This window comes from Sus scrofa, chromosome 6 (assembly GCF_054392235.1).
Source record: "Sus scrofa isolate SSC_HxYL_T2T_F1_AM1 chromosome 6, Sscrofa_HxYL_maternal_Yorkshire_Landrace_v2.0, whole genome shotgun sequence".
NCBI lineage: Eukaryota > Metazoa > Chordata > Mammalia > Artiodactyla > Suidae > Sus > Sus scrofa.
The window spans coordinates 81,237,408-81,251,660 of record NC_139388.1 but is presented as its reverse complement, the minus strand read 5'-3'; the positions used below and the strand labels follow the sequence as shown (position 1 = coordinate 81,251,660).

The 14,253-nt window shown below is 50.7% G+C and overlaps 1 protein-coding gene across 1 annotated transcript in view; it reads right to left on the bottom strand.

Annotated features, from left to right (window-relative positions):
• The window catches only part of IGSF21 (immunoglobin superfamily member 21), a 258,202-nt gene that overhangs the window by 145,792 nt on the left and 98,157 nt on the right, over positions 1–14,253 (bottom strand). The window contains exon 2 of the mRNA XM_021095457.2: positions 2,429–2,541. Coding sequence (XP_020951116.1) covers positions 2,429–2,541 — 113 coding nt within the window. The remainder of the gene's footprint in view (positions 1–2,428; positions 2,542–14,253) is intronic.

Genomic DNA, 14,253 nt, shown 5'->3' with positions numbered 1-14,253 from the left:
CTGGTTTCCCACACCCAGCCCTGGCACTGGTGTTGCCCCCATCCTGTCAGCTACCTCTCTGCAGGGAGGTTTTCACCACTGATGTGGGAACATTCAATTTCAAACAAGAGTGAGGATAGCTGCTTCAAGGGATGGAGAGGCAATGAGGTGCCTACTGGTACTTTCCTGCCTCCAAGCTCCCTCCCACCTTCACTCCTATGAACTGTTCCCATTGGGTCTCTGTCTTTCTCTCTGCCACCTGGGCAGGTCTCTCACAACCCCTCACTCCTATCCCATCCATAGTGAGTAGAGCAAGAGATGCGGTCCGGCCCCGCGTCAGCAGTGAGCTGGAGTTAATTTATCCCAGTCCTTCTGCCAGGTGCTAATGAGATGCTCACAGCGTGTGTCAGCCAAGCAGTTCCCGTATCATGTAAATACGCCTCTTAGTGATTCAGTTCGTGGCACTATTTAACATATGCCTTGACTTTCTCTAGGCCGGTGGATCTATCCAGGATGGAAGCCTCGTCTAACGCTGGGGCCCTGCGGGAAACTGAATGTCAAGTTCACACCTGTGGGTTCCAGGCTTCTGCCAGCTTGGGTGGAGGGCCCTCTAGGTGATTCTAAGTGGGAGGGGCTACAATCCTAAGATGGAGAACAGAGAGTTTGCTTACAAGGAGGCCAAGTCACAGCGACGAGCAAAATATCAGCAACCAGCAAGGTCAAGAACACAAGGACCAGGAGGGACAGGATGGGTCAAAGCAAGAAGGGACCAAAAGCAAGGAGGCTGAGGAGCCCAGTTCTGAGTTAAGGCTGAGTGGCAATTTCACCTAGAAGGATGGTCCAACACTGGGTTTCCTTGCGCTGTACCGCAGGCGTTAGCAGTAGCCTCAAGGAGCAAAGGGTGCGTTCTAGGTGCCTGATTGTCATGCTGCATCCACCCAACCCCCACTCCCACCCTCACCTCCTACCCCATGTGCTCCTTCCACAGCAGGTCTGCTTGACTGTGTCGCCCATTGGTCTCCCTTGAAGAAGGGGTGACAGAACTTACAAAGGTTAGAGAAGTATAGTCTAGATCAGCAGCTGGCAAACCATGGTAGGTGGACCAAATCAGCCTGCAGCCTATTTCTACATGGTTTTTTTTACCTTTTTTCATGGTTGAAAAAAATACAAAAGGAGAACATTTTTGTGACATGTGAAAATTACATGAAATTCAAGCATCCATGAATAAAAGTTTATGGGAACCCACCATGCCCTTCCACTGACTCTTTGTGGCTGTTTTTGCACACTAACGGAGCCAGTGGTTATGACAGAGACCACATGGTCCCCAGAGAGGAAAATATTTACTCTCTGGGCCTCACTGGATAAATTTTGCAAACCCATGTTGTAGACCATGGAAGGGGAATTCTTGGCTCAACCCATTCCCAAGTCGGCAGCCCCTTGCTCTGTGCAGATCTGAGCGTGACATTGCAGGAAGGTCAGCTCCTGAGACCAGCCACTCCCTCGTGGTGAAGGGAGACCAGGTTGGGATGCCAGGTCCAAACCCACTGATATTTCTATGTCAGTGATTAAATAAACCAACACTTGTTCCGAAGAGACCCAAAGCTGGTTGTCCTGTTGCCAACACCTGGGCCCTGGGCAGGTGGGCATCTGCTCATCTCTGTCAAGACCCCTTCTCAGACCTCCTTAGACCTCGGGGTGCCAGACACCAGCACTAGTCCTATGTGTCGAATTAGGAGGTAGACTCGGTCTGGAATTTGATTTTTAAGAAGACAGGAAACTGTCGTGTTTTTGCTCCCTGCCAACAGCATTGCTCAAATCCTCCCACCTGAAATTCTACCTTGCAACCCTTCCTTCCTTAGTTGTTACCCTGCAATCAGGGACAGAAGGATTCCTAAGCACTCATACTTGGTACTAATAGGGTTTTCTGAGCACAAGGCCATATTAGGAATACAGAAGGGGCCTGATCCTAAGGACAGAGGAGAAGGCTGGGCCAAGGGATTTTGTGTGTGTGTGTGTGTGTGTGTGTGTGTTTTAGGTCCACACCTGCAGCATATGGAAGTTCCCAGGTTAGAGGTCAAATCGAAGCTGTAGCTGTTGGTCTACAGCACAGCCACAGCAACACCAGGTCTGAGCTGCATTGAAACCTACACTGAGACTGCAGCAACACTGGATTCTTAACCCACCAATCGAGGCCAGGGATCAAACCCACATTCTCAGGATGCTAGTCAGGTTCTTAACCTGCTGAGCCACAGTGAGAACTCTGGATGACAAAGGGGTCTTTAAGGAAGGTTTCAGCAGAGGATGGGGGCCTGGCAGAGAGCGCAGGACAGCACAGGGCTGGGTTAGAGCTGAAGACATAGCCAATCCCACAAGGGCCTCCAGAGGGGCTCTGGGGACCCTACTCTCAGCCCTGACGGTTGGCATGGAGGGGCCAGTAGAGGTGACTTACCCGGTACCACACGATCTCACGCATGCGGCCGTCTGTCTTGAAGTTACACTTCAAGGTCACAGCATCACCAGCCACCACAGGTGGGAGAGGCTCAATGTTGACAGTCAGATAGCCTGTTGAAGGAAGGAGAGGAGCGTGGTGAGGGCATGAGCTGACCTGGAGGGCAGGAGGGAACCGGCACAACCATAGGGGGCGCTGTTTGCACTGTAGTCTGAGTGCATGGTGACTGTGGGCCTGAGTGGAGCTCATCACCGTCTGCTTCCTTCTCACTGATGCCTCCCTTTCTGAGAACCCCCTTGGCTCCTACGGACCCCTCCAATCCTGAAAAAACGTCCCCTTGGGATGAATCGTCCCATGAAAGGAGGACCAGCTGGCACCTGGAGGAAGTGCCTCAGTGTATTTCTATACAACATCGCAGAAAAATGGGCGTGGGGTCCAGCACTGCACCCCATCCCCCTTTTAGAAAGTCGCAATACGTCTAAGCTCTGTAGGAGGTGAACATGCTGCAATGCATTTAACCTAGTGTTTCCAAACCTATTTGAATACGGGTCTTGAGCCATTCCCTAAACCCCATCAGCATCCCACGCGGCCAGGGTCCCTGGAACATCAGGATATGGTGTTCTAAGTACCCATGCCCCTCCATTCCCAGCCTCATAAAACTTCTCTTGATGAGAGGAGTAGGGAGACCTGGGAAATGGCTATTTGCTTCCTGAACCCCCCAAACCCCCATCACACACACCCTGCCACCCAAAGGGAGATATAGTTCCAACCCTGGGCCACGGGGGTGGTGATGTTTGGGGTGATGTGGGGGTGATGATGGGCTGACTGCCTGGGAAGAAGCCACAAATGTCTGCAAGCACAGACGAAGCTTCTGGCCCACCAGCTTCTCCTGGTAGACACACCCCAGCCAACAGTGATGCTTCCACACCAGACTGCAGCCTGCTGAGTCCTCCCACCCAACCCTCTGCCTCTCAGAGCCCCACCCTGAGGGCAAGGTGCCCACTCCAGCTCAGCAGGGGACCTCATTCTTGGGCTGATCATCCAGGCTCATCTGATTGGCTTCCTGCCGGCTGATGTCCAGCCATCGATCTAATGGATCAATCCCGTCCGATTGTCTTAATGAGAAAACTAGGCAGAATGGGTTCAGGGATTTCAATTGTGCAGGCAACCTGAGCGGATAGAGCCCAGGGGCCTGACCCCTGCCTGGAACTTAATGGTTACAACACTCCAGTAAAAAAAAAGAAGAAAGAATTGACCTCGGGGGATCAATTTGGAAGCTGGAAGCAGACTCGACCTGTCTGGTTCGAGGCTTCAGGTCTCCATGCGAGGGGTAAGGCAGTGAGCTCAGGGCTCAGCCTCAGTGGCCTCTAACGCAGACCGCAGGTCAGGAGTCCACATGGCCCATGAAGGCAGCGGTGGGGCTGACTGGAAGGAAAGACTGGGCTTCTGCCTCTGCTCATGCCCTCGGCCCCAGAGTTTGCTCCCATCTACTGTAAGCGGGTCTGGGCAGGGTCTGGGAAGCAGGATGGCTCAACCTGCTGCCCAGGATCGCACAGCAGAGTGATTCACAACTCAGTCACCCCAAGTGGGTGAGGGTAATGGTAGGGTGACCGTGCGGGGCTGGGGGAGGGGACAGGGAAACCTGGCCCAGCCTGGATGATCAGGGAGGTCCCCAAGCCCAGCTGCTGCCCAACCATGACAAACGTGGAGGCCACGCGGAGGGAGATGAACGCCAGCGGGAGGAAGGACGCGGGGACAAGGTAAGTCAGGTGTGACATGGTGAGAGTGGTTCATATTTCTGTGGCACCCACCCGGAGCCAGACGCTGGGCTCCGACCTTAATACACACTCCCTCATTTAATTGTCACAACCATCCTAGGAGAGAGGAACTCGTATTATTCTGACTTTCCACCGGGAAACAGGCGAGGTAACCTGCCAAGATCACACAGCTGTAAGTGGCAGAGCTGAGATTCAAACTGAGACCTTCGGGTCCCATAATGACCGCCATGCTATACACATGCCACCGATGGAAGAGCTGAAGAAGGGCCAGCAAACATTTCCCATCCAGCCCTGGGGAGGATGGGAGTGTGATGCGGGGTTGGGGGGGGGGCACAGCAGGAGACCAGGACCTGATCCCATCCGCTAAGGTTCCCAGCCTTGGGTTGACCTCCTGGATCGCCTTTCCAGTGGGGCTGCCTTCCCCTGGACGGAGGCGTGTGTCTCACCTTTGGAGCTACAGCTAAGATGGGCACCATCAGTCCAGATGGCTGAGGAGATCAAGACCAGAGAACGGTTCCTCCCACCGGAAGGAGGTAGGAAGGACACATTCTCAGATGCATAAATCTTCCAGCCAGCCAGGGTGGGCACAGATGGTGCATGCACATGAGGCGGGCCAGGGCAGGATGCCAGCTTGCAAGGTCACCTTTTCTTGGAGTGTCCCAAGAGGATCACAGGTGCGAGTCTGGCGGGGATTGGGGTCAATGGTAGAGGCTCTGGTAGTTGATGGTCGGGTTGGGGCACTGACAGGTGTAGCGGTGTCTGGGCACAGGCTTCTCAGGGGCGGGCAGGGGCGAGAGCCGCGAAAGCCCACTGCACAGCAGGGGTGGGGGGTCTTGGGACACCGGAAGAGGAGAATTAAAAGATAGGTGCTGGAGGGTGGTTCTGATCCCTTAAGGGTATATAGAGAATAAGGAGCTTCTTCTAGATGTTTCAGTATTATCAACTAAGTGTAAGAAGTTTGCAGTTAAGTAAAATTAAACATGGCCCTCCCTTCCAAGATATCTCGGAAATTTTCTTTCTTTCTTCCTGTCTTGCCATCTTTTGTTTTATACATAATCTCTTTGGTACCAGGTTCTGTTCCAGGCAAGAGGGATAGAACAGTGAGAACAGGCAGGTGTTGCAGCAGAGGAGACGATAATCAAATGAATAAATGATGGGAAACAGGTCAAGGGGTGACAGGTATAATGAAGAAAAGCAAATCGGTGCAAAGCAAGAGCGAGTAGTGGGGGATGGGGGTTGCTCTGGACAGGCCGCGATCCAGGAGGCTTCTTTGAAGGGGCTGGAATAAAAGAAAGTATGAACCATGCGTAGTTCTAGGGAGAGAATATTCCAGACATCAGACACCACAGGTGCACAGGTCCTGAAGCTGGTGTGTCCTTGTGATTCTCCAAACGTGGGTGACGGTGGGAAAAAAATTTTTTTGACCCTGTACACTTCGGAGCCCATTGTAGGATTAGAACCAGGGCCGGGACTAGGGTGGGGCACGTGAGATGCCTAGGGTGCCCGCTTTAAGGAGGACCCTGAGTCCCGCAGGCGTCTCCCAGTCCCCACCCTGCTAGAGTGCTTTGGAACAAACACTGGGACACGCCTCTCTCAGCTGAGGCAGAAGTGACTGTGTCCCCCCAGCCCCCAGATCCCCCTACTTGAAGTCACAGAGGGGGACTGGGGGGAAAGGGTCCAAGCCGAAGCTCCTCCTCTTCCTGCTCCACTGGGAGTGGCTGGAGGCTCAGAGCAGGCAGGAAGCCTCCGCTCTATGGATGAACACCTCCTTTGGTGGGCGCATGGCACTTTCTGGTCTTCCTAGAACTGTCCCTCCCACTTTTCCATCGTCTATTGCAACAGCCTGTGCGCACCTTCCTCCTAAGCTGCTGCGATTACCGCGTATGTCACACTGGAGTGTAATTGTCTGTTTGCACATCTGCCTCTCCTTCTGGAATGTGAGTTTCATTAATATCAGTAGAGTATTAAAATAAGAATATGAGTGCTGCTTCTTGAGCTTTCTTCTGGGCGGGCAGGGTGGGTCCTCCTGCCACCCCGTGAATGTTTCTGTCACAAAGGAGGAATCACTGTTCAGAGGGTGGAAGGACCGGGTTCAGTACTGCTGCCGTGTAAGCAGCAAAACCAGATTTGAACCCAGATCTGTCCAATTCCAAAGCCAGTCTCTCCAGTGTGTTTGCTACTGGCAGGAGTAGAATCTTGTGACTTGTTGAGGTCATGTGAGGATCCTGGGGGCTGTTCCAAGTGACTGCATGTCCATCATAAGCCTGGCTCTCAGATGGGGCTGGTGATGGATGGAGAGATGGAGACAGGTCTGGGGTGGGATCTGGCCCCAGTGAGGGATGGGAACAGAGGGACCGCCCACTCTCCAGGCTTGAGCGCCTCCAGTGAACTTTGACCTTTCCTATCCAAAGCCAGGACAAGCCTCTGGCAATGTGTGGGCTCTAAGCCTTGGGTCCGGAGGTAGGATCACTGGCTGGGGGAGGGAGGGAGAAGGCGGGAGGTCAGGTGATTTTCTGACAGCTGTGGATCGCATCAGCCCCTATCTATACCTGGCTCACAGGTGAGAAGTCGCCTTCCCAGACACAGACGCACACAGGAGAGGGAGCAGCAAGGGTTCATGGTCAAGGAGGGTTTTTTTTTGTTTTTTTGTTTTTTTCTTTCTAGTGCTGCACCTGCAGCACACGGAAGCTCCCAGGCTAGGGGTCGAATTAGAACTACAGCTGCCAGCCTACACCACAGCCACAGCCACGCCAGATCCAAGTCACGTTTGCAACCTACACCACAGCTCACAGCAAGATCCTTAACCCATTGAGCAAGGCTAGGGATTGAACCCCCAACCTCATGGATACTAGTCAGGTTCTTAACCCACTGAACTATGATGGGAACTCCAAGGAGGTTTATTTTTATTTTTATTTTTTTGCAAAAGAAAACACAGGGAACATTCGCCTCTAGGACAGATTAATATTTTTCCAGCTCGTATCTGACAAAATCCCATCATCTTCTGAAGACCCCCACCTCCATGGGGGTCTTCTTTCTCTGAAAACACCCTTCCTGGCTTTCTTTGCTGCTCCCACCCACATGCCTCCAACAAGTGTGGAGTCAGTCATCTTGCTCAAGTCTCTCAGCTCACCCCTCAGTAGTGACCCTGGCAAGTTACACGGCCCCCACAGGACTCAGTTCCCCATGTGTGATGAGGCTGGGAACAATCACAGGGTCTAACACGGTGTTCTAGAGGGTTCCTTCACCATGAGCCACGCCCACAAGGGGCTGCCCCAGTGCAGAGTCCGCGTCCCTCGGACCCCTATTCCCCTCCCACTTCCCAGGGTCCAGGTGAGGAAGGGCGGTTCTGGAATGGAGGCGGGAAGCATGGGGTCAGACATCAGAAGCTGGTTGCGGGGAGAAGATTCAGAGATCCAGCCAGACATCCTAGCTGGACTGAGAGAGGACAGAAAACCAAGAGAGAGGAGATCCTGGAAGGCCCCTTGCTGCCAAGACGCTGAGATCAAGCTCCCGGAGGCAGCAGGAAGGGGCAGCTGAGCAGGGGTGGGGAGACACGGGCTCATCCCCCAGTCAGGAGGCAGCGAATACTGTCTGAAGGGCACAAGAGGCATGAATTCTGGGGGCTCAGCTCAGCTGCCAACCAGCCCTGGCACCTCAGGTGGGTTGCCTCTCTCTCTGAGCCTCAGTTTCCTCCTCTGTTAAGTGAGGAAGGAACCGCATTTTCGGGGCCTTCAGCTCCTGTCAATCCCATGGCAGACGGTACCTGAGCCTGAATCCCAGCACCTTGGTTCCCTTTATGACTTGTTGCCATTTCGTGGAATAGCGAACCTGTCCATTAATCAGCCGCCTGCTAAAGATGGAGCTCTGTCTTTCTCGGCATTAAATTTGCCGCTGCTCAGCCTCTGCACGCGAGCCGTCCCCCGCCCGCCACCAAGTGCCGCATCGCGAGAAGCAGGATCAGGCGTGGAACCGGGTTCATCTTAACTAAGCAGTTCATTATCCCGAATGGGGCCATCACTCTCCCCCTCTATCTCTGACGGCATTTGCACCACTCCCGTTAAGATGCATTTAGCAAAATCGCAGGCAATATTTAGGAGCCAGGCACCCTCCCAACGAGGTGATGACAAATGGCTCCTCTCTCTGGAAACCCACCTCGTGATATGCCAGCATACTTTTCTCCCCTTTTCCGGCCCAGGCGGGATGTTTTTAGAGGGTTGGCTCATGTCCGGCCCCAGGGGTGGACGCGAGTCAGTGAGGGTTTCCATGGGAAAGATCCAGGCCTGCCTTGATTTAGCAAAAAGAGGCATGGCTCATATTAGGGTGACCAGATGTCTCAATCTGCCCAGGACCAAGGGGTTTCCTGGGACAAGCGCTTTCAGTGTTAAACTAGAAAGTCTCTGGCAAACCAAAACAAATGGGTCACCATGGCCCATGATGGCTAAAGCACTAAGGCTCTCCACCCATTTCAATAATAAAAATAGCCATCCCTCCCTTGACCAAGGACTAGCAAGGTTCAATGCTGACGTCCCCCTGGTACGTGCCTCCTTGTGGGTATCCAGTAGATGATGGTGCTGCCTGAGGATGGAACTTGTGACATCAAGGTTTGTCTTGGGCTTCCCACACCCATGGATGCCCTTTATTATTATTATTACTACTACTATTATTATTATTATTTTCTCTTTCTAGAGCGGCATCCATGGCGTATGGAGGTTCCCAGGCTAAGGGTCCAATCGGAGCTGTAGCTACCGGCCCACACCAGGGCCACAGCAACTGGGGATCCGAGCCATGTCTGCGACCTACACCACAGCTCACAGCATCGCTGGATCCTTAACCCACTGATAGAGGCCAGGGATCAAACCCACGATCTCATGGATGCTAGTCAGGTTCATTAACCGCTGAGCCATGACAGGAATGCTCCCCCTCCTTCTGCCCAGTTCAGGGAACACAGGCAAGGCCTGCAGGCTCTATAAAATCAATCTGCCGTTGAACTCTTCCCACCTCTCCACGCTACCTCCCAAGGCCTGGCCACCACCATTTATTGCTGCTGATTCTACGACCACACCTCTTAGCTGGTCTCTCCTGCCCTCCTCTCTGATTTTACCTCCCCTCATTCACTCCACCCACACACAGTGAACCCTGCTGATCCCCAAACACTCTGAGCACATCCCTACCCCAGGGCCTTTGCACTTGCTGCTCCCACCTCCCAGAACAATCTTTCCTCAATCACCCACATGGCTCAAGTCCTCGATTCTTTCTCTGCTCAGATGCCTCCTCTTTGGAGGGATCTTTTTAAAAACTATCCCATGTAAAAGCGCATCCCCATCATCCTCTCTTTACTCTGCTTTATTCTTTGAGAAACATTTTTAGAGTTCCCTTCATGGCTCAGTGGTTAACGAACCCGACTAGGATCTATGAGGATGCGGGTTCGATTCCTGGCCTCACTCAGTGGGTTAAGGATCTGGCGTGGCCGTAAGCTGTGGTGTAGGTTGCAGATATGGCTCGGATCCTGAGTTGCTGTGGCTGTAGTGTAGGCCAATGGCTGTAGCTCCAATTTGATTCCTAGACTGGGAACCTCCATATGCTGACAAGTGCAGCCTGAAAAAGCAAAAAAAAAAAAGAAAGAAAGAAAGAAACATTTCTTACTGCCTGATACATATTTGTTTATCAGCCGCTGCTACTTCCCCCTCAATCCCACACTCAGCTGAGCTGTGAGCTCCATGAGAGCAGAGACTTTGTGTCTTTGTGTATGTGTATGTATGTGTTTCAATTTTTTTCTTATCCTGTTGTTCAGATTGGATCCTTTCTATTGATCTATTTCAAGTTCACTCTTGCCTGCTACTGAGTCTACCCAGTGAGTTTTAAAATGTGTTGTATTTTTCATGTATAAAATTTCCATTTGGTTCTTCTTTATATTTTTTATTTCTTTGCTGAGCCTTTCTATTTTGTTATTTGTTTCAAGATGATTTGTGATTGCTTGTTCAAGTACTTTTGTTACTTTAAAGCCCTCTGCTGATAATTCCAGCATTGGTGCCAGTCTCATCAATGGAATCTATTGATCATCTTCTTCCCTGTGAATTGAGATTTCCGTGGTTCTTTGTATGTTGTGCGATTCTAGTTTGTGTCTTGAACATTTTGTGTTACTTTGTAAGATGGCAGGTCTTCTTTAAATGAATTCTTTCAGGAGTCCTTAGAATTCTGGTGTTCGTCCCCAAACTGCCTGCCTGTATTTACATTTCAGATACTTCAAATAAATGTCCATACCCTCTGTCCAGATCTTAGAGTTGAATTAAAGAAAGATAAAGGAAGACTAGTCTTTATTCCATCTCACTCATTTTCTCCATAACCAGAAGTCCTTGAGTTTCTGTTTTTTAATCACTGTTTTATTACTTAGAAATTAGAACAGTTCCTATCACTTTGCAGGAGTTCCATAAATATGTGTTAGGTGGATGAAAAAAAGTGATCCAATGAGCATGTCTGGACATTTTCAAAGGATACCTCTGATTACTATCTTCCAGCTCACCAGTGCCACCCCAAGGGAGATTGTCACCATGTTGGAGGTAAGGAGACTGAGGTTCAGAGATACAGAAGACGTTCTCATGATCACACAGAACCAGGCTTGGCAAGCAAGTTCTTTGATTATGAATCCAGTATTCTTCCTCTATCCCACAGGAGCCCCTGGTCCCTTGCTTCCAAATGAAGGAGCTATAAACAGGAGTGGGAGGAGGGATTAGGTGCCAAGAAGTACGTATAAAATCTTGCTTGGGGTGTAGTAGGCAATGCAGGACATAGCACATCTTTAAGGGAGCAGCAGGATGACTGACAGTTGAGGCCATTTTCAAGTTCAGTGTCAGCAAAGGATCCTGGGAAGGCCAAGAAGATGTGTCTGAGAACTTTTCTAGGACTGTGAGAGCCCTGAGACTGGTGGGCGAACTGGACCCATGGCGTCCCTGACATTCTGTCCTCTGAACCCCTCTCTCTGGACAGTTCCCTTGGCCAGGAACTGCCTGTCTCATGTCAGCCAAGTTATCACTTGTTTCTAAAAAGTAATGAGAGAAGAATCAAAGGCAATGGACTACCGTCTTTCCATAAGAGGGCCAGGGCTACCTCTGCCATCAGACTAGGAGCTCCCTGAGGAAAGGGAGAGTGTCTCACCCCCTTCTGGGTCTGAGAGTCTTAAAGTGGTGCAGGGAATTCAGGGACCCCTCTCCCCTTGGAGGACTGGGCTGGACCACACCAAGACTTGACCCAGGGCAGACAGAGGTCAGGTGATGACAGCGCCAGAGTGGACCGTGCGAATCAGGGTCACATAAATTCCTCATGCCACCCTCCTCTTTCTGTGGGGCTGGGATTTATCTCTACATGATAACAGGAGCTTCATGCACCACCACTCATGAAGAAAAAGGGTCACCCCATCTCATGAAGATAAATGCCACAGTGTGGCACCAATGACAGCCTCTCTGGGCTCCCCACACTATGTAATTACTACCGTAATAAATATTATTACAACAAAGCAATTACTGCAACCATATCTTTCAGGCAGGTACAGAGGGTTCTGTGAAATACACCCTTCCATGCTGGGTTAACAGGTGCTCCCAGCCATCGTCTCCTTGTTAGTGGAAACAGGGGCAAGAGGTGGGGCAGATGATGGAGGGGGGCCTTTTAAGAAAAGAAAGCTTTGAGCAAAGATGGGAGGTTAATAGTTCATCTGTCTCTAAGGTGGATCAATTCTTCTACAGTAGCTCTCAAAACCATGCCTGTCCTGTCCCAATCCTGCCTTGGTTTGGGTCCTTAAAAATCCCCTCCACCCAGGACCATGGACAGCTGCCTTGAGGGTCCTCAACCTCCAGACTTGTTCCTCCAATGCACCCGCCATGCTGGAGTCTCAGATGCAATTTCTCAGATGCAGATATAATGAGGCTACCTCTCTTGTTAATGCCGTGCAATTTTTCTACCCCATTGCCTTCCAATTCAGGATCAAGTTCAGTCTCTGTCATGGCCAACCAGGCCCCTAATGATCTTGCCTCTCTCAGCCTCTCCAACTCAATCAGTCTCTCACTGTGTTTGTGCCACCCACCCACCAGCCCTCCCAGACATCCTCAGGTTCTTCTCTTTGCCTGCACCGTTTCTTCTTCCCGGAATGCCCTTTTGCTCTGAGTTCACCGAGGCAAATTTGTACACGTCTTTCCAGGTTCAATGCAGCAGTCACCTCCTCCTTGATTTCCATGAGTCTGACAGTCCCTCTTCTAAGTACACAGCCCCTTGTAAACATCTCAATAATAGCATCACATCAAACTGTAAGGTAACATATGGTTCTTTGTTTACATTTCTGCCATCAGGCTGGGAGCTTCTTAAGGTCAGGGGCCTGGCGTGCATCCCTGTAGGATATTTGGCTTGTGGTAAGTGCTCAGCTTGTGTGCAACACTCATGCATGCATGCATGCATACATGCATGCATGAACCAACACATGAGCACTACAGGGGAAAGAGCTTGGTGAACCATGTAGCCCTAGAGCAATGTGGATTAGGCTGCAGCCCAATGTACTGATGTCACATCCTGGACCCAAATGCTCCTTTGTGTCTCCTCACTGCTTTTGGGATGACATCCAAACCCCTTTCCCGCACACTCATGGCCTGCCTCCTCTTCAGCTCATCTCTTGTTTCTCTGCCTTTTGCATGGTGTACCCCAGCCATCCTCAATTACTCACAGCTCCCCAAATATGCCAGGCTTTGTCTGGCTACTGCTTGGAAAGCCAGCATCACTTTACCCCCATTGTTTTGATATGCCCTTTGGGTCTTAGTTTAGACATTATTTAATCTAGAGGTAGACCAACATACCCCCTAAATTCACCTACCCTGGACCCAGAAACCCTAAATCATAGTTAAGTGCCCTTCTCATGGCATATAAAATAACCCTAACATATTGCATAGGGTTACCCCCCCCTTTTTTTTTTTTTTTTTTTTACCAGCCTGACTCCCGTCATCGTATACTGTGAGCTCCTAGAGGGCCAAAAGCATGTCTCAGTAACCACACTCTGAATAAGTAGCATGGTGCTGGCCATACTGTTGGCACTGAAGACCTAGTTATTGAATGAATGAATGGATGAATGAATCAATGAATCCACGGATAAACAAATAAATTCTACATATATCTTCAGCTGGCCCAGCTTTGGCCATAACATCCAGTTCTGTTGGGGCTTGAAGTTTTTCTGTTTTATTGGGCTATGGATTTCCACTCTAAATGTGGACCATGCAAGAACATCTAGGCAGGGAGTCCCCACCCTCAGGCTCCAGTTCTCACCTCTCCCAGCAGAAGGTTCAGCTCAGTTCTGGGCCATTGGGCCCCTCAAACATTTTACAGCCTTTGCAGAGAGATGTGCCTGCCACTTTCAGGTGTCCAACCCCTGCCCCAACCTCCCAGGCTCTTCTGAAATATTCCCCCTCCGTGATCTCCAGCCAGCTAATCAAATTCCCCTCTGTCAGAGGCAATAGATGCTCAAAAGCCTTGTAGTATTAATGTATTATTCATGATGTATGTATTATTTATCATTAGTTTGTTTATTTATTATTAATTTGTGTTTCATTATTGATAATGATGTCGTTCTACTATTAATAAGAAGGCTTGGGAAGGCTGTTCCAGGGCACTTTGAAGACACGTGGCCATGACTGATGCCCTGGAGAGCCAGGGTGAGTCATTTTTCTTCCCAATTTATGGATGGGAGACACTGAGGCCAGAGAAGGAAAGGGCTTCTTAGTCATTCCTCTTGCGTCCGAGATGTAGGCTATGGAAGGTGATGGGATAGGAGAAAAGCTTCATTAGGCAGAATGTCCAGGGCTGTCAGGACCAAGTGCATAAGCTCCTGCAAGATGCCGAACCTGCCAATCAGGTCTCTATCTGGACCTTCATGTCCTTCTGCTTGTCCCAGGCTCCTTTACCTGAGTTCACACTGGGGTCCAAAGCTGTCTTTGCTTCTCGCATGCACGGTGCCTGCTCTGTTCTGTGCGCTCCCTCCTAGGGACTCAGCTGGACTACATTTCCCAGCCTCCCTTA